The sequence below is a fragment of the Onychostruthus taczanowskii genome, unplaced genomic scaffold (assembly GCF_017590055.1).
Source record: "Onychostruthus taczanowskii isolate IOZ18803 unplaced genomic scaffold, ASM1759005v1 scaffold20, whole genome shotgun sequence".
NCBI lineage: Eukaryota > Metazoa > Chordata > Aves > Passeriformes > Passeridae > Onychostruthus > Onychostruthus taczanowskii.
This window is the reverse complement of record NW_024499240.1, coordinates 2,518,531-2,538,709: the sequence shown is the minus strand read 5'-3', so window position 1 is coordinate 2,538,709 and position 20,179 is coordinate 2,518,531. Positions and strand designations below refer to the sequence as shown.

Here is a 20,179-nt window from a genome sequence, read left to right as displayed (position 1 = left end):
TATTTCTAATAGCCATTGGGAAGGAGTGGCCCTAATAAATCAAAAATAAATCATCTTCTATTTATGTCCATTTAATGCCCTTCCCTTCCATCCTTCCTGTTCTCTCAATTCTTTCATCTCCAAATTGTTCTTTTTGATTTTTTATTTCAATCTCCTGACTATAGATTAAAAAGAATGATTGAGATATTAATTTTTTAATTAAAAAATTGCACCAAGGTAAGGTTGACATGAAAAACTAATAAAGTTATTTATAAGGGTCACAGAAGTAACTAAACCACAGATTATCCAATAAGAATTAAATATTTGTTGATAAATACAAGTTCTCCTGGTCATGGCAATGTACACATCAGATGATTGAGCCAATACATGTTTTACAGAGGTACAGACTCAATCATAAAATACTATATGAGTATATAGTCATGTCTTATCATAGGATTTGCAATGCTGGTCTGGATTTACAAGGTATAGTGTTTTCCAATGTCTCTATAGTAAAGACCTCCTGATCTATCACTGTAGTTTTAGGGATATATTTAGCAATTTCTATAGAATTCTGGTGCTTTTTGTAATGTGCAAATAGGTGGTTTAAGACATACTCTTAACTTGCATTCCATAGGAATTACATCTGTGGAACTGAGAGGTAAGTCAGACTATACAGAATTATAAACCATACCGCCACAGCAGTTAAAACAGAGTTTTTGTTGAATAGAACAGAAATCTTATCCTTAAAACAAAATATTCTTTTTTTTCAAGCCTGTTGTACAAGACATGAAAAAGAATACATACATCAACAATCAGGAAGTCCAGCCAGCACCATGCATTAGTGAAATAAGTTTGAAAGCCATAAGCAACCCATTTTAAAAGCATTTCCAGAATGAAGATATAGGTGAAAACTTTGTCAGCATATTCCAGCATGGTCTTGATAGTTTTACGTTGTTCTATGTAGATATCTTCAAATGCCTGGGAAAAAGATTTTTGAAGATATAATTAAATGTCTTCACAATTTGCAGTGTCATATAGGAATGGCCAGGAAAAAAATTGAATTGAAAAAATATACATGATGATAAGGCATGTATCTTTCCCTCAAGCATAACTTTGGCTTTCACTTAATACTTTTTGTAAGGCTGGGTCCAAACAATATTCATCTTTCAGCTGAACTGAACAGCAATACACAAAACTTACTGTAAGACCACTCTTCAAACTTAATTTTAATTTATTTCCATGGATAATGTTTGTGTAGCCAGGTTTTGGTAGTGGGGGGAGCTAGAGGAGTGGCTTCTGTGGGAAGCTCCTAGAAGCTTCCTCCCTGTCCAGCAGAGCCAATGCTAGCTGGCTCCAGGACAGACCCACCAGTGGCTAAGGCCAAGCCAATCAGGAATGACAGCAACGCCTCTGTGACAATATATTTAAGAAGGAAATAAAAAAAATATTGCAGAGGCACAATTGCATGTAGAGAAAGTGGAGTGAGAACATGTGAGAAGAACAGCTCTGCAGATACCAGGGTCAGTGGAGGAGGAGGGGCAGGAGATGCTCCAGGTACTGGAGCTGAGATTGCCCTGCAGCCAGCAGAGCAGATAATGGTGAAAGAGCTGTGCCCCTGCAGCCCATGGAGATCCCCCTGCAGCCACTGGAAGAGCCCCACGCTGGAGCAGGGGTATGCCCAAGAACAGGCTGTGAACCTGAGGGAAACCCATGCTGGAGCAGGCTTCTCACAAGGACCTGCAGACCATTGAGAGAGGAGCCTGTGCTGGAGCAGGTGGCCCAGTAGGACTTGTAGGACCAGGAGGACTGGATCAGGCTGTGCCTGAAGGACTGTACTCCATGGAATAGGGACACACATTGCAGCAGGTTTTGGAGAACTGTTGCCTGTGGGATGGACTGACATTGGAGAAGTTCATAGAGAACTGTCTCCCCATGCTGGAGTAGGGGAAGGACTCCTCTCCCTGAGCAGTGGCAGAAACAATGTGTGATGAACTGATCATAATGCACATTCCCTGTCTACCTGCACTGTGGGAGGAGGACGTTGAGCTGGGAAGGAGGGATATGGGGTGAAGGTGTTTTTAAGATTTATTTTACTTCTCATTATCCTGCTCTGATTTTGTTAACAATAAATTCAATATATTAAATAAATCCAATAAATTAAAAATAAACTGTTAACAATAAACTCAGCCTAGGGAGGCTGAGTCTGTTTTGCCTGTTACAGTGTTTGATGGCTGATCTCTCCTGGACTTATCTCAACCCATGAACCCTTCTTTCTCCTGTCCACATGTAGCATTACAGAGCACCTTTGGTGGGTATCTGGCATCAACTCACTACTGATAGCAAGGGCTTATTGACATTAGGATTTCCTTTGTGGGAGTTACAGATTTATATTACAATTTTATGAGGGATTTAAAAATGACTGTGTGATACAGTATTTTTTGAGGAAGAATTGAAACTAAACTATGCATACTAACTCACAAAGCAATCCTAAATAGAGATAACTGTCTTAACAAAAGAAAATGTATACATTGACAGTGAATCACTGTGCATTGAGCCAAGTGTAGAAAGAATATTATATTTTGTCCCTGCTATGAGAAACTAATTATTTCAATACCTACTCAGTGCACCTGATTTAACACCAATCTGTAAAATATCTGATGGAATTGTGTTGGCACCTTCCTCCTCAGTTTGACAATTTGAGTTGCTGCTGATAAATTTGTAGCTCAGCTGTGTTTTTATTCAAAAGTGTGTTAAAAAAAGAAGCTATTATCATCAATATTAAGACATGTGAACACCAGTCTGATAAAACTAATTTCTTATTTCCATTAACACTATATTTTGAACTTGCCAAACCATTTGTTTCACAGCCCACAAGCAAATTCTTACATGTCCTACAATACTTGCAGATAAATATTTATATTAGAATATACATTAATTGGATATCAAATTCTAATTTGTTACCTGTAGGTATGTGATTAACTGTAATTTTAAATGCTTGCTGTTTAAAATCACAATAGCCACAATAGTTCCACACTTAATTTACCAGAGCACCACTGCTGAGAAGAATCATGAAGACTATGAAGGTCTCAAACCAGTTGTGTTCAACAATCTTATAGCAGGTTTTCCTAAGATTCCACCAGATTTTCCCCTTTCCTTCTTCTACACTGACTTGACAGCATTTGAATCTCCGTACACACCCTAAATGTGATAATAAATTTTGAGATGTCAGAATAAAGTAAATATTTATTAGGAATCACAATGAATGGTAATCATTTGACTTATTTCTTATCATAGTGCTACTGCATTAGATCCTTATAATTCCTCTTTAAGCATTTTTATTTAGTATTTGAATTTAATCTTCATATATTTCACAATACCTTCCAAAGAAAGAGAGAAAACACACAAGGACAGTAAGTCTATGGCAGTACCTCTGAAAGAGTTACTAATACTAACAGATATTACAACTATAATCACTAAACTTCTTTTGATTTTGAATAAAAAGAGAATCCTGCCCAAGTCTACACAACTAGGTCTATTTATCTTGCCTTTATTTTGCTTTGCCTACCTTCTGTGAAACAAGCTTCTGGCTCTAGAACTTCTTCTGGTTCTGCTTCTGGCTGTTCACCTTCTGGAGGTAGTCCAATATCAACTGTGCTGCCTTCTGATGAACTGGATGCATTCAATTTCTGTGAACGAAACCCCACATTATTTTTTTTTCAGTTTTATTATTTTGAATAGAAATTTATGTTGGAAATGTATATCAGAATATTTTGAATGTATTCAGTGCTGTGATACTAAAATAACTTCTTATCTACAATTTATAAAGCCAAATTGCTCTACTACAGGTGAGGTCACAAGATTAGAAACTACATAACGTGCATTTTCCCTATTGAAAATATTTTGATATTTTCATACAAGGAATTGCTGAAATTACTAGAGTATTATTCTGAGCCACACATAAGAATTTTGAAGTGAAATTTCAGTAAGCTAAGAATGGGTGTTTTCCACATTTTGTACTGTTTAATTATTCCAATCATGTGGCTGCATTTTAGGTTACACTTTAGATAGCATGTGTTAAAACAATTAAATTTCCAAAATCATGACCAAACCAACAGCAAGCTGCACAGATGTATTTTCATGCCTCAAGTAAATATTATTCTAGCAAGTCTGTAAAAAGCTAAGTCAAAAGTTTTATTGTAATGTTTTTACTGACATGAAAACACATGTTATGAGTTTTATAGGATAATTTAATTATCTTTATTTCCAAAAGAGCAGCACATTACTTTAGGAGCAGTAGCTGATATTTTGCATACTCACTTGCCAATGCATTTTCTGAATTTATTGTGCATTTTGAAGCTACTTATTACTTTGGTACAGTACACATAGATGTCCAATTACTATAAAAGGCCAAAAAAAATTTCAATGACTACAGTTAAAACAAACTCTTTTAAAACAATATTGTAAAAAAATAATACTGCATCAATAAATCATACGAAAATTATAATCCAAACCTTAAAAGTTATTCTTTCACACCATCATATGATGCTGGCAACAGACAAATATGAGTACTATAATAAGTAAAAGTAGTTTGATTACAGCATTCTATGACTCTTCTAATGTTATCACTATGTGGAGTATAACATCAGTAAAATGGCTGCATTGATAAGTAGCTAATCTTATAAAGGGAATGATGTAAGCAGATTTAGAATAGAGTCTATAAGGAATTAATATTAGACAGAGATGTTCTATGATAACATTAAAGATATATATTTTTGCTGACACTTAAATCTGAAGTTAGAGGCATTATTCCTTTAAAACATTTCTCAGTAGCTTCAAATTCTATACAGTTTTTTGTAAAGGAAATATAAACAGTATTATTCTGTGGACATAGAAAGTCACTTGAGACATTTAATGGAATTTTACATAGCAACAAATATTCAGTATGTTCTTCAAACAAAAAGTAGATTTATTCCTTTCTCCCCCATTCTGATTCTACTGAATCACACTGACAATATATTCTGTTGTGATTCTGACATAAGCTTAACTTTGATTTTTGTGTACCATGGTTCACTACAGAGCACATTTCAAAGGAAGGCTGAGCAAATGGAAACATGTACTGGAGGGTGTATTATACACTTAGTTTCAGTGATATCTGCACATGCCTTTCATCTATGCTTATTTGAATTTCCCAGCTTAGACATTCATGTCTCATATTTCTGCATGAGTTTTAACATCTATTGAGGTCAGGTCCAATGTACAAAGAGATGGATCCACACTTTTCTGAAGATTATTATTGACAAATTTCATATTGCAATGTGTTTGAATTATAGATAATGCATGGCAGTTTGGTCAATGTGGAATACTGCCTCTAAAATGGAGAAACTAGAAAGTTTGGGATAAATACTGTAGTCATCAAGTAAGGACCACAGCATTTAAACATTAGTGGAAGTCAATCATCAGTTTGAGGAAAAGCCAGAAATACCATAAATGGAAGGTACACTAAAAAAATTACATATGGTGTTAAAAATTACCATTTATCAATACAATACATTAAATCATTTTTTAAACTGAGAAGTGACTGTTTTTATTACATAGTGTTTTCTTACAATGTTGCTTGCATCATTCCAATCTGGAGAGCGTTTCTAGCAGAATGCTGTAGTAGTAGCAGAGCAAACAAAAATTATGAACTGGCTGAACCGTAAGTTTGAAAGACCTACTGTCCATTCTTTTACAGGAAAAGTAAGAGTTCAGTGTCTCAGATATTATGCAGTTAGTTTAATAAGCAAAAAAGGATAATGAATTCCTATTACTAAAATTGCTTAAGAATAACAGTTAACTCAACATGGAAAATTAGATATAGCTACTATAAGGAGAGATCACTAATATCAGATAGAAAGGTAAAAAATTATCAATAGAACCGTAAATTATCAGGAACATCAAAAAGACAACTTTATTTATGTGGGGCACTATGTATGGTGCCCCACATAAAAAGATGCATCTTTCAAGTCTCTTCTCACTAAAAAGCTGCTATGCTTCATTTACAGAGCTGTAACAATAATCAAAGGAGTTAAACTGAACAAAAAAATCCTAAATTGAATCAACAGAAGCTGATACTTGAAATGCAACAATTAAATGCCTCATCCCACTGAGAACTCAGTTACTCTTCTGCTGATGTAACAGAGTATTTCATTAGCATGCTGCACTATTATACCGGCCCCAAACAGATCAGTATATAAAGAAAAATATTACAAAAATTATTCAATAAACTCAGTCTGTAAGAGTTCAGCATCATTTGGGAAAGAACAAAAACTAGAATTTTTCAACAGTATAATTTCTTTTTTTCATTTTTCTTTGTTATTTTTAACATTTAATTTATTGTATAGCATTATGTACTGCCGTGATAATGTACAAAATTTATAAAATTTAGTATGCATCAGAAACAGCTAGAAAGATTTTATGATACAACATCTCAAGATTTTATCAACTCAATTAAGGTTCAGTATGCTAGGAAAGCTTTCCAGTAACATTTACGTATTTCCACAGCGAACTTATGCTCTGGCATAGAGCAACTGAATCAGGGACTTTGTACTGATTTCTATGTATTCAACACAACATGACCTGGCAATGGATCATGTTACTGCTATCATGTTTAATCATCATGCCTTAATATATAGGAAGATTTTTCTAGCACTCACCAGTGTTCACACATATGGAATCCAGCTGGCTAGCTAGACTACCCCAACTGCAGACCCTGATATGTAGCATATATCCCAGTTCTTTCCTAAACATATCTGAAAGTTACCTTTTTACCTGGCAATTTGCTCTCTGCTTACCAGCATTACAAAAAACTAGATTTAGGCTGTTTACTTATATAGCTTGTTTAAAAAATGAACCTATAGAAAGAAGATAATAAACAAACCCAAGCATAAGCTTTGATCTAATAGTAAGTCCATTTTAAGCTTTTTGTTATTCCATGAGTCTAGATTCAGTCATGCAGATTATAAGAGACTTATCAGAATCAAGCATTAGACAGTCTTTGAGAATTATGAAGATATAAATTTTCCAAATAGTATGCTAAGAGAATTATTCTCAAAGAAATCTGTTTTTCAAAACCCTAGAATGTACATACTCTACCTCCTTTTCGAAGAAAACAGTAAGGGGACAAAAATAGTTACATGTTTCTAAAACAGCAGTATACTGATTATCCTAGAGATTTAATTATCTTTTACATCACATGTACCAACAGCCTTGCCAGTCATGCTTTAGTCAGCAACACACAACAGAATTAGAAACAGATTTTCATTAAGCTTTCAAGATAGGAAAGCAGCTTGCCTACCAGAGAAGCATTGCAAAAAGCAGCAGCCAAGATTAGGTCAGGAAGTTTTTGACATAATTACTTTCTGAACCTTGACAACATCGCATAGATTCATACAATTCTGCTTCACTTACAGCCAGGCCACTTCTAACATTTCTTTGTTTGTTCCAAAGATGATTATCTGAGAGTAGTTGGACAGCTCTTAGCTTAACATTTTTAACAAAGCCTGAAATTTCATGATTAGCCAGGATGCCACTAATAGATGTTGAAGTCATAATTTAAGGGATTGAAGGAGCAAAGAGCAGAACAGACATAAGCAGGAAGATGGTGCCAAGAGAAACCACCAATTCGATATTGTTTTCAATTTTCTTTCCTCCTAAATACCTGTGAAAACGCTAAATAATGGAAATTAAATTGGTTTTATTTTCTCAGTCTTTGTGGATGTCAGTATGAAAATGAAATATTCTGTGATATAAATGGCAATATGATATCCAAACTATCCAGTCTTTTTCAGTATGGCTATATCACCTACAAAATCTTCAAAGTGATGGATATCATTGTGATTCCACTGGTGCAAGTAAGTGGAATCTGGATTTAACTCTTTCTAATGCTTATACAGTTAGGCAGAATAACTAAGTGTAAAAATCCAGATCACTGTAAATCAAAGCAAAAGAATTTTGGGGTGATTATTTGTTGCAAATACTGCAAATCCCCAGTATCTCTAAATTATAGTCCACTCTGGACTTTATGGATATTCATAATTCCTTTGATCTACTTATTAATGAGAATTTATTAAATGAAAATATTTGCAAAAATAGTTGTATGAAAGCAAAAGCATTTTAAGTAGCAGTAGAAATATGCTCCAGTGGGAAAAAGATCTACCACCAGAACCTACTTTAAAAGCCTCTTTAATTCGTACAAGCAATAATGAAAGGATATTTCTGAAATAGAGTAAGGAACTGCTGTTTGCAAATATTAGTTAAGCAAACTTCAGTTAACTCTCACAGTAACAACTTCCAAATATCATATCATATAATATCATATCATATCATATCATAACAATATCATCCACAGTGAATCACAATATGCCAATACAATTCTACCAATTCACAATACAAAGCCTAAATTCTTCAGACCATTTTAAATAATGAATATTTTAAATCAAAATACATCTTATCAAAATAATTATTCTTTAAAAAATATAAGAGGAAAAGCTCTGGAACAAGTATGGTTTAAGTCCACTGATTTACAAAACTGAAAGCAGCAACTGTGGTGCTGTAAATATTATGGCATTGTTTAATAGGTGAGATGTAAATCACAATGAAGCTGAGCAACTTCTGCACATTTTGATCCAAACTCAGGAGTTTATTTACTTGAATGCTAAACTTTGTCTATTACTGATGACATGAGAATAACTTTAAGTTTCTCAAGGCAGACAATTTTAGCTGTTTGGGGAGGTAATAATTTTTTGACCATAAATTAAAGAGCTATAAGATTGAATTGGGCCTCATCTTGCAATCAGTGTTCTCTTTGCACCTCGACACCTAAGTGTGAGCGTAAGTAAGAGCAGAACTGATCTCTGAATATTTAACCAGCCAAATAACAGTTTTGTATGAATTCTTTCAACTAAATTATGGTTACATGCTTTGACTGCAGAAATTAAATTAATTTCATGCTTAATGGTGCTCCAACTACTGCATATTAATCTCCAAAATAACTAAATGCTTATACAAGAACTAAAGAAAAGCACTTCTAAAAAAAAAAAGTGAAAAAGAAAAACATGACTATGATGAGTTTGCAGATTACCTCCATTATATGTTAAAATACATTAATATGAAAGTTTTCTAAAACAGCTAGCAGCTTTTCATTATCAACACAATTTACAGATGGAGTTACATATAAATATAAGCTTCTGATGAGAAATGTGGCATATGTGTTACATATTCTGCCTTCCTTCAAAGCAAAAGAAAACCCTTCAAAAACAGAATCCTGAATTCCATATCATCAAGATTAGGAGAGGTACATAGCATGCACTGCAAAATACTATTAAAGTATTATGGAGAGGATCAGAACCACAGAAATCCTGGCGCTGCCGCTCTTGCCTGACCATGCTGTGATGCGAGTCCCGTGGCTCAGCAGGGAGCAGCTGTGCATGTTGGTACTTATTGCAATGAATGGGACAGGATCATAGCTGAAGAGCATGCAGGCCAGTCAATATCGGCTAGAAGGTGATTAAATAGGATATAGAGAGATGTATAACTTGCTTTGGTAACCTGTGTAAAACTGGTGACACGATGCTCTGCCTCGCTAAAAGGCACCAGAGCTGCCCGCTTGACTGATCCAGCTTGGTTCTACTCCTGTGAGAAGTAAGAACGGTAGGAAATGAAGTTCAGGACACAGCACCTCTGGTTTTTGCACTGAATATTGCTTACAGTAAAATATACATTATTAGTGTGTCTGCAACAGCATTAGGAGAGCCCATTTTCTTCAAAGCATTGAAAAATATTTTGTCATTGGCATATATTGGTGTTATTATTGGCCTATAAGTTGCATTTAACATAATTATTACCCGCTATTATGATTATTTTAACTAATTATTATACATTCATACATGTACTACAAAATTTTCCATATAAACCATCCTCATAGCACTTTAAAACATGAAATGGAAAAAAAAAAATGTCGGTTCTACACTAAATACCAGTACTGCAGCTCAGATCCACAGACCTTTATTGATAGGACAATGGGCTCAGCACAGTGTTACCACAATTATTAATGGCCTACTTCCATGATAAAGTTTTATTTAGTATTTGTTCTCTAATTTCCTTATTATACTGTATTCACCCACTGACATTCTTAGGGACAGAGTGTTTTTATAGTTAAATTTATTTTAGGTTTCAGTAACTTTCTAGAAAATTCCTTGTTCATTCATACCTACTAAGCATGTACAACATTTTATGTATTGTTTCTAAAAATGCATAACCTAGTTAACATTCCTATCAAACTACTGGAAAGATACATGTGCTATAATACAGAATTCACTAAACATTAACATGCTTAATTAAAACTTGCTAAGAAATAATAATTATTTTGTTGGAATTCAGCTTATTGCCCTATACAATAGTGAATACATGGACTTGGTTGTAGACACAGAAGCAAGCAGAAGCACACAGACACACTCTCATCAGCATCTGGCAATCTTGCACAGTGTCCTCACAGCACCTGGATGCCTCAGCTGCCTTTCATCTGCAAATCTGCTAATTGAATGCAGTTTGATGGCAGTTCCTGACTTAGATTTTTTCATTTGTGGTGTAAGCAATGAAGTGACTGGCAGATCAACTTGGCAACAGCAGTATCATATAAACAGAAAAACATGAGTGGCCAGAAATGCAAGGCACATTATGGCATGGCAAAAATAAGGAAACCTTATAAAAAAGCCATTTGTAGTCAATTTTTGAATTTAAAAAATGCTTTTTTTTTTTCCTATGGATCATTTTCTTTACAAGTGTTGGTCATCTGACTAATAAGCCAACACTCCACTATATCAAAAAACCACGGTGGTTGAGTATCAAGTGAAGAGTAGGAACTAGGATTAAGATTTTAATGCTTTTGTGTCACACTTCTGTGACTCAAATCTACTTGAACTTTAGGCACTTTCCTAAGAAATATGCTCACAATCTTTGCTCACTGCTGTGTCTCTCTTGAAAATCCCTGAAACTAATCAATATTCCCTTCACTTTTTCACCTTTATCATTTGCATTAGTAAGAAATGTTGGCCCCGAATACTCAGCAGAGTTTCAGACTTGGCCAGTTGAAACTGCTTGACACTAGCTCACCTTTGACTTAATTTGCAGTTTCTGAAGCACAACAGCATTAAAAGCCTCCAAGAATGCAATGAAGACACTGTTTTCTTTTAAATATGGTAGGTGGTATAGAAAGCCTTTCTTTTATGGTGGAAGTTTAATGACTGGAGTTCATGCCTCAAATGTGGGATAATCCACTTTAAAACTTTTCCTACAGGAAGTCAATATTTCTGTCATCTTGTAGAATAACCCAATGAGGGTCCTTCCATGGGAAGAAAAGAAAGTTTTGGCTAATGAAAACAGTCAGCAGTCACATCATCCAGTTATACAGTGAAGTAAGAGATGCACCATTGTCTTACTCAGCCCTGGTAACCACCAGCACAGAGGTTTGTACAAAGCTCACCCTCCACCTCTCCTACTGACATAGTGCTCTTGTGCAATGAAGAACAGAACAATTGAAGGTTAAACTTCAACTGATTTGTTCTACACCCAAGTACTGGTTTTGAAGAGTAAGATAAATATTAATACAATCAATCTGAAAAAAAATATTTTTATAAGAATAATAAAGACATTTGTGATAAGAAACAAGAAAATATGACTAAATGTGTAATGCAGTTGGTAAAAAACTGGATCTCAAGTAGAAAATTACTAGAATCTTACCCATATTTATACTCTCAGATTCAAGTAAGAGAAAATGAAAGCCTTTATGTTAGTTTATGTGTACCCCACAGCATGCAATACTGTTCAAAAATACCCATGATAATGCTGAATGTACTGGCATCAGTACTAAGCATAGCATACACTTACTGCACTTGAGCTGATGTGCCTTCACCGCTTTCAGTCGTGCAGGACAAAGCAGTGGGTTAATAATACAAACACAATAATAATGCCTTGGCATCCACTACAACTCTCAGTGCTAGGTTGGATTTATCCACTTGGCACCACCTTGTGCCAGAAAGAGGTACATTTTATTAGTCACAGTAGGTAACAGGTTCAAATATCTTAAAGCTTTCAAAACAACGAGTAGTCAAATGAAAGGATCTTATACTAGGATATTAAGCTTTGTAACTTTTTTTCCATAAGGCGATCACTTCAGTGGTTCTGCTACCATCAGATAGATTATTAGTGATTTATTTAGCATTGTTTAGTGATGCTAGTCTAGTATTCAAATGTGCCTATCTATGATGTACATGGATGCATTTTGACTATATAAAAAAGGTTAAAAACATCAGAATGAGCTGTTAAAAAAGCAGATTAAAAAATAAACTGCTCACATTAAATAAACATGGAGAAATTTGCTCCAGCCATACACACTTCGTATGACTTCTGGTATCCAGGAATATTAAACTGTTAAGGATTTAACTAAATAAAATAGAAAAAAATATTAATTTTCTAAAACCTTTTCTTACGTATCTTGATTGTTACTGTAAATGCAATATTGTATTACCATCATTCAAAACTCACAACCTTACATCAATTTACCTTAAATAACATTACGAGTTTGTATATGCTATTGTAAAAGAATAAAAGAAAGATTTGAATTCAACACTAGTAACCTCAGGGAAAAAAAAAAACATCAGAGTATTTTAAAGTTAGAAATAAGCTTACCTCTTTGCTTTCTTCCAGGTCTGATTCACTGCTGAACTCCTCTGTGTTTAAATTTTCAAAATCTGATTCTCCAACAGCAATGGGCACTGTCACGGTGAGACTTGGGTTGTTTATGAATGACATGTAATCACTTTCATCAACAACATATTTTTCCACACTGCTGCCTATGCCACTGGTAGTTCCATTCCCGTCTTTGAGATAGGCAAGGTTTTTACCTATATCTACTATTGTATGGTTGGAAATACAGCTGTCTTTTTTATTGTTCAGGTCTTCAAGAGGTTTGATTTCATCTAAAGCTTTCTGTTTTCTAACAAAGGCTTTTTGGATGAATTCACGCACTTTTCTCTTCACATAATCAATGCCTTTCTGAATCCTTGCCACAGCAATCTGGAGATTGTTCATTTCATTATCGTCGTCAGTAGCAGCAAGATTGTCTGAACTAAATGAGCTCAGCAGCAAGGCCAGAAATAGGTTGAGTACCTAAAATAAAATAAGGAAAAAATTGCTCTTATTTTTAAGTCATAAAAGAAATGTCATTAAAAGTTTTTCAATATGAGATAATTTTTATTTCACATGTAACACTTTATTTCTATGCACCTTCCTGCTATTCTTTTCACTTCATAATCCCTGTCCCCAGCATTTTATTATCTTGCCAAAAGCACTTTTAGCTGGTTTGACTTCACTAATACAGGTAAAATCTGAGCTGTTCCTTGACTGTCTCCTCCACAATCTGCAGTAGTTCAGATCTGCTCCTCAAAATGGAGAAAGACATAAAGAGGCAGAATACAACATAATGCAGTGATTTATGCAAGCTACATCCACTGTAGTGCTCATAGGCCAGGGGAGTGCAGGCAAATGCCAGTCTTCTACAGTTCAACAGACCATACCTCTAGTACCTCTAGTACCTTCTAATTCAGAATATAGTAAAATTTTGTATTTGGCAAGTATATATGAGTCTGTCTTGGTCCTGGGCAGGAACACTAGCTAAGCGATAGACTCCACAGATGTGGTACACCTCAGTTTCAAGAAACTATTTCATCTCAATTTCAAGAAGGTATTTCAGACTTTCTTGCAGACATTTTACAAACATACAAGAGAAATTTGGATAGCATGCAATTATGACAGACCATGGGTAAAACTGATTAAAAAACATTTAATTAAAAATCAGATAAATTATATTTGTCAGTTCTTCCTGTTCAAACTTGCAGAATATTTTATAAGATATGCCACAGGACTCACATTAGTCTGGTGAGTGACTTAGTAGTGATGAGCATATTTATAAAATTTGTGGATCATACCAAAAAGAGAAAGATGCCAGCACTCAAGGAGGAAGAACTACAATTATACATAATCATGGTTTATGGCAAGTTGGTGAAATTATTCCAAATCAATATTTTGTTTAATTCTGAAGTACTGTTGTGGAAAGGATTGTTAAGAAAAATGAAATGTATATACACAGAAAGTGTGAAAGCTGGCAAAGTGGAAGCACTGCAGAAAGGAGTGTAGAGGCTGCATCAGGAGAGCAACACTGGTACAGAAAATTCATGTGTCTTTTGGGGATGTACTACAAGGAATGCTGAGTGCAAGAAATTAAAGTATCATTATTCCACATTATTCAGTACTTGTGTCTTTATTCAAAATGTTGCTTGGGAGGAATTCAGAAGCCAATAGCAAAAGGGATAAGCCATTTACAAATCATCACTTATGAGAAAAAAATTGAAGCTTTAAGCTTGTTTTGTTTCCCTAGAGAAATGACTGAAAGTGAAAACAGTAAGCTTTTAAGTATCTTAAATGTTGTCATAAAGACCAGCAGTTTTCCATCAATATTGAGAGAATTTCGTTTACTTGGCTGTAAAAGGTGATTTAAATTAGATGTTTTTTAAAGGCACTCTTAACTGTAAGCATAATTCAGCACTGCTCTTACTAAAGAGGTTATAAACTTACTGAGATTTAAAAGAAAAATAGACAAACACTTTTCATAGATGACCAAGGTATATTTTAACCTGGTGTACAGAAAGGGCAAGTGAACTACATTATTTCCTGAAGTCCTTCTCCAGTTTTCATTTCAGATTTCTAAATCATGAAAAAAAAGAGATATGTCCTAAGAGTTTTAAAAAATCCCCACTGATTACATACCACTAGGTTTCCAATCACCATGACCATCATGAAGACTGTAAGGCACATGGCTTGGCCTGCAACCTCCATGCAGTCCCACATGGTTTCTATCCATTCTCCACACAGCACTCGGAATACAATCAGGAAAGAGTGGAAAAAGTCGTGCATGTGCCAGCGAGGGAGCACACAGTCACTGGAGATCTTACAGACACATTCCTTGTAGCTCTTCCCAAAGAGCTGCATCCCAACCACAGCGAAAATGAACACGATGATGGCCAGCACCAGGGTCAGATTCCCCAGAGCCCCCACTGAGTTGCCAATAATCTTAATCAGCATATTTAGAGTTGGCCAAGATTTTGCCAGTTTGAAAACTCGAAGCTGCAAAACAGAGGAATGGTTCTTTGTTATCTAATTGTAATGAAATTACTGCTATACATTTCATATTTCAGTTACTGCATGTCTACATCATGTCTCTTGTAATCTTTAGAAGTTTTAGTTACAAAATTTCTGTTTCCAGTTCTTTGTACAATACTACACAACAGCAGTGTAAAGTCCTGATTCAAGTGATAAGAAATCAAAAATAATATCTCTATGCTCATTTCAATTACATTGAAATTATCACAAAGACTCCTATTTGGACTTTGACTGTTTTGATGACTTTAGGTATTTATAAAGAAGTTTTACTTGTTAAAGAAGTTGGACAAAACAATCTTTCTCCTGTAAACTCTGAGAAATTATTACTAAAAATAAATGAGCACATATGAAATATGATCAGTTTAACAGGACCATAAGTGTATAGTCTCTTCCAGTTTCTTTCATCTTAACAGTCAGTGAGATGAAGGAAATAGTTTTCCTAAAAAGAGAAACAAGCTAGAGTTGTTAATGACAGACATGAAAGTGACTTGCAAGTATCTTTAACAATATATTTTCTGTCTTTTAAAATAAATGTAATGTGTCTTACAAAGCTTGTCACACAACATTGAGAAAAACAAGGGAAATTATTATATTAATAAGTACAACTTGAAACAGACAAAAATGAAATTATTGGAAAGATACAGCAACTGTTCAGACAATTGAAAGAGAAGAATACTAAAATGAATATAAAACTAAATAGTGTCTCATGTGATTATTTTATGTTTCATCAAGAAAATATGACATTAAAACAACTTGACATAAATGCCAAGTTTAAACCAGAATCTACTACTGAGAGAGAAGTCAATCCAGACAGATTTTAGACTTCAGGCAAAGTACAGTGTAATGCTACGCAGATAACCACAAAAAACTTATTTAAAACCTCTTACTTTTAAAGGGGATGTATTTAACTTTCGTTTCAAGTTAAATATTTTTTTAATTTAAGGCAGAAGTTGATCTTGATGATCAGGAACTCTAGCTTCATGCCTCTCACTGTGTAGGTCTTTTCAGAAGAGTGTTTGGACACTGAATTGCATGCTAGCCTAGTCTGCACGAAGACCAAAGTTTTTCAAGTTCCTGTTCATGAAAGAGATATCTAATAACAGACAGAGACACTGTAGTGACTTCTGAGCAGAAAAGCTGTCAGACTGCAGATAGACCCTTGCAGAGGATGGTACAGAGAAGGCTGGTAGGGATGAAAAGTCCCTGGACAATGAAAAATCTTAACACTACTCTCTTGTAAAACTAACCAATAAAGGCAATTGGTAATGGGAGTTTATAAGCTAAAATTGTCAATAAACTCTTATTAATTAACTCATAATTTACCAAGCAATTCACTGGTCTTCAGTCACAGGTAGTGTAGGCCCTATGACTCTTGAATTTTTTTACTCCCTCATCTAGGGAGAAGACTCTAAGAAATACTTCTCTTAGAAAAGTTAATCTTTTAAGCATACTTTTGTCAAGAGTAGAATTGATGTTAACAATATTTTGAAGGAGAAATAGACATTACCATGACAATATGCAAAACAAACTGGACATAATATATACATGCCATCTAGTGAGTATGCAATTTAGCATTTTATAAGTTCTGAAAACATCTTCTATCTCAGCCAAATATTTAATTTGCAAATGAAAAATGCACAAAATATATATGTACAAATACAAAAATGTAATCTAGAAACATATTTTAAATAGTATATTTACCAATCTGAATGACCGAAGAACAGATAATCCTTCTACATTTGCAAGGCCAAGTTCCATTAAACTAAGACTCACAATAAAACCATCAAAAATATTCCAGCCCTCTTGGAAATAATAATAAGGATCCATGGCAATTATCTTGAGAAACATTTCTGCTGTGAAAATTCCAGTAAACACCTGCAAGGAAAATACAGTTTCTTACTCCAGTTTAGGAAGAGTAAAAGTAAAACTAATGGTATCAACAAGTGCTAAGTTATATTTTCAGGAAGAAATTAATGATAAATCTTAATGTCTTCTCTATATTTCCATACACTGGGGTTAGGAATAAAATTAATATTTGAAGCTTACATATGCATCATAGAGTTTGGGTTACAAATAAAAAGAATGGGAAAATGTGTTTTTTATCTAGCCTGCTAATATGTATGCATGCCAATACACAGAATATAATCTGATTTTAATGCTCATTTTTATCTCCTTAGAGCTCATATTTGCCCTTAAACCATGTTTTTACTTCTAGGAATAAAGATAGTTGTTCCTACCATAAAATTTTTTTATTAACAAGTAATTATACAGAAAGTTGAGCAGAACTGTTCTTCTTCAGGATGACTTATGGAAGACATTGTCATTCCATTTCATAATTTCCTTACATCTGTCATGCTTACTGGGTCTTTCCCCTCTAAAATTCCTTGAACACCCAGACCCTTAGGAGGTACTGGTGAGGAGCAGAAGGGTATGGGAATGGAACTGAAAGTTCTTATCATTTGTAACTATTCATCAAAAAAAAACCCAATTCCTTTAACGAGCTTCAATAACAGAAGATGAAGATTTTGAAAATCAAAGTGCACCTATTGACTCAGTAGATCTTGACTCTGTAAAGTAAGAGTGATGAAATTTGCAAATGTCAACAACTTGAATGTAGGTGCATCAATCCCAAGTCTCTAAATAGTCAACTTTTTATTTTACATGAATGTGCATAAGTCACAAAAGAATTAAAGAAAAATGCATTTTACAAACATATCACATCATGAAAGACTTACAAGGTTTCCTACTGAAAGCACCCCACTAAACTGTTCTGTCATTGGGTAGTGCTCCATGGCCATGAACAGGGTGTTCAGGACGATGCAGATGGTAATGGCCAGATCAACAAATGGGTCCATCACAATCAAATTTACTATATGTTTGACTTTCAGCCAGGGAGTACAGCAGTCCCAAATTAAGCAAGTGTTAGCAAATTTATACCAGCATGGTGGACATTTCTGTCTGGATTCTTCCAGTTCTAGCGAGAAAAATGAAAATAACATTTTAAACACATTTCTCTATTCCAGAATTGCCTGGATATTTCCTTGAAACCTAAATGCTGTTTTCAAAGGTACTGTTGACAAACTGTGTTGATATTTTGAAACTAAGACTGCTTTCAGTTAAAAGAAATTACAATTTAAAATAATATATTACAAAAAAAAAAAACCCATGCCAATTCCCCCCCCCCCCCCCCAACAACTATACTAAACATTCAGTAGATAAAATAACCATTCAAAAGCTAATGCTAGATAGAATGCAAAGGAGAAATTTGTCTTAGAAACCTGTCATAAGGCTGGGTGATGAGGGGATTGAAAGCAGCCCAGCAAACAAAGACTTGGGGTTATTGGTGACTGAAAAATTGTGTGTGAGCCAACCATGTCAGTCACAGCCCAGAGAGCCAATCTCCTCCTGGGCAGCATCAAAAGCAGCCTGGCCAGTGGGCTGTGGGAGTGCTGTGCTCAGCTCTAGGGTTCCCAGCATAAGAGCAGGTTCAGAGGAGGCCACAAAGATATTCAGGGGCCAGAGCACATGGCCTGTAAAGAGAGGCTGAGAGACCTGGGGTTACTTGTCAAGAGAAGAGAAGGCTCCAAGGAGACCCTCTTGCAGCCTTCCAGCACTTATAAGGGGCCTGCAGGAAAGATGGAGAGGGAGCCTTTATCTGGGAGCGGAGTAACAGGATGAGAGTGTACAGTTTTAAAGAGAAAGAGGGTAGGTGTAGATTAGGTAGTAGGCAAAAATTCTTTACTGTGAGAGTGGTGAAGCCCAGGTACAGGTTGCCTAGGGAAGATGTAGATGTCCTATCCCTGGTTGTGTTCAAGGCCAGGTTGGATGGGGCTTGGAGCAATCTGCTCTGGTGAAAGGTGCTCCTGTCCATGGCAGGGGGGTTGGAACTCTAGATGATCTTTAAGGTCCCTTCCAATAAAATATTTTAAAATATCCTCAGGAAAGATTAGCATTTAGAGCACCCCTGAAGTCAGAGAAGTATTTAGGCAGCATTATGGTCCACATGTGCCCAACTGCTTTTTATTACCTTCCAATTTTCTATTTTGGGCATTGTCATTTAAGCCTCAACATAATGTTTCAACCTTTCTTACAAATAATTGCTTAATTCCATGATTCAGAGTAATTGTATTTAGCCTTACAGAAAGAAGAACATGATCCCTCCTTTGTGAAACAGCAAGTCTATTGAGTTGGTAGAAGGGGATTTTTCTACTGCAAGAACCATAGCCATTTTTAAATTGGATACTTGCTACTTCTGCCTCAAACCTATCAGTATGTTGCAAGCTTTTATCTTTTTCCAAATTTATTAGTCCCAAATTAAAACCAAACAAACTAAAAACCTACCAAAAAATCCCTCCCTTAACTCCACATAGAAATCTCTTCTTGTCTGTACCCTCTAGGCTGAAATAGCTGCCTTAAAGCATTACCACTTAATGCATCACACATTTAACAGCACTTTTAAGGCACTGTCATACAAAAAAAAATATAAAATCTGTGTTACATACCTTCCATTGTGTTTGTAAGCATGCTGGCTATACTCATTGCTCTTTGCCTTGCACTAGGGTCTGTTAGGTAGTCCATAGGAACATGGTAAGAACTAGAATGTCTCTTTCTTAAGTCAGTTTCTGTAGTAGTGCCCTGAAAATAAAGCACTAATGAAATAGCTAATTGATTGTACATTTAATAACACTGTAAGTTACTGTAGAGCTCTCCTGGTTTTAAACACTGCTGTCCCACACCAGTTACATTGCTCCAGTTACGCTGAGGCTTCACAACAGACTAAGGTATGCCTGACTCTGGAAAGAACAAATAGTCAAATACTGTAGCACATTGCTCTTGTGCCTGAAGAATATGTTTTTAAGTACTTTGCTGAAAGAGGGCTGAGATATTAAAGCAGATTTCAGACTAAAAAATGTTTCACAGTGCTTCTCAATGAGCTCTGCTGTAA

The 20,179-nt window shown here is 35.1% G+C and overlaps 1 protein-coding gene across 1 annotated transcript in view; it reads right to left on the bottom strand.

Moving 5' to 3' along the window:
- Positions 1-20,179, bottom strand: part of LOC121335402 (sodium channel protein type 2 subunit alpha-like) — a 51,305-nt gene that overhangs the window by 10,085 nt on the left and 21,041 nt on the right. The window contains 8 exon segments of the mRNA XM_041403475.1: positions 784-957; positions 3,023-3,177; positions 3,545-3,665; positions 12,706-13,185; positions 14,842-15,198; positions 16,936-17,109; positions 17,970-18,208; positions 19,737-19,869. Coding sequence (XP_041259409.1) covers positions 784-957; positions 3,023-3,177; positions 3,545-3,665; positions 12,706-13,185; positions 14,842-15,198; positions 16,936-17,109; positions 17,970-18,208; positions 19,737-19,869 — 1,833 coding nt within the window.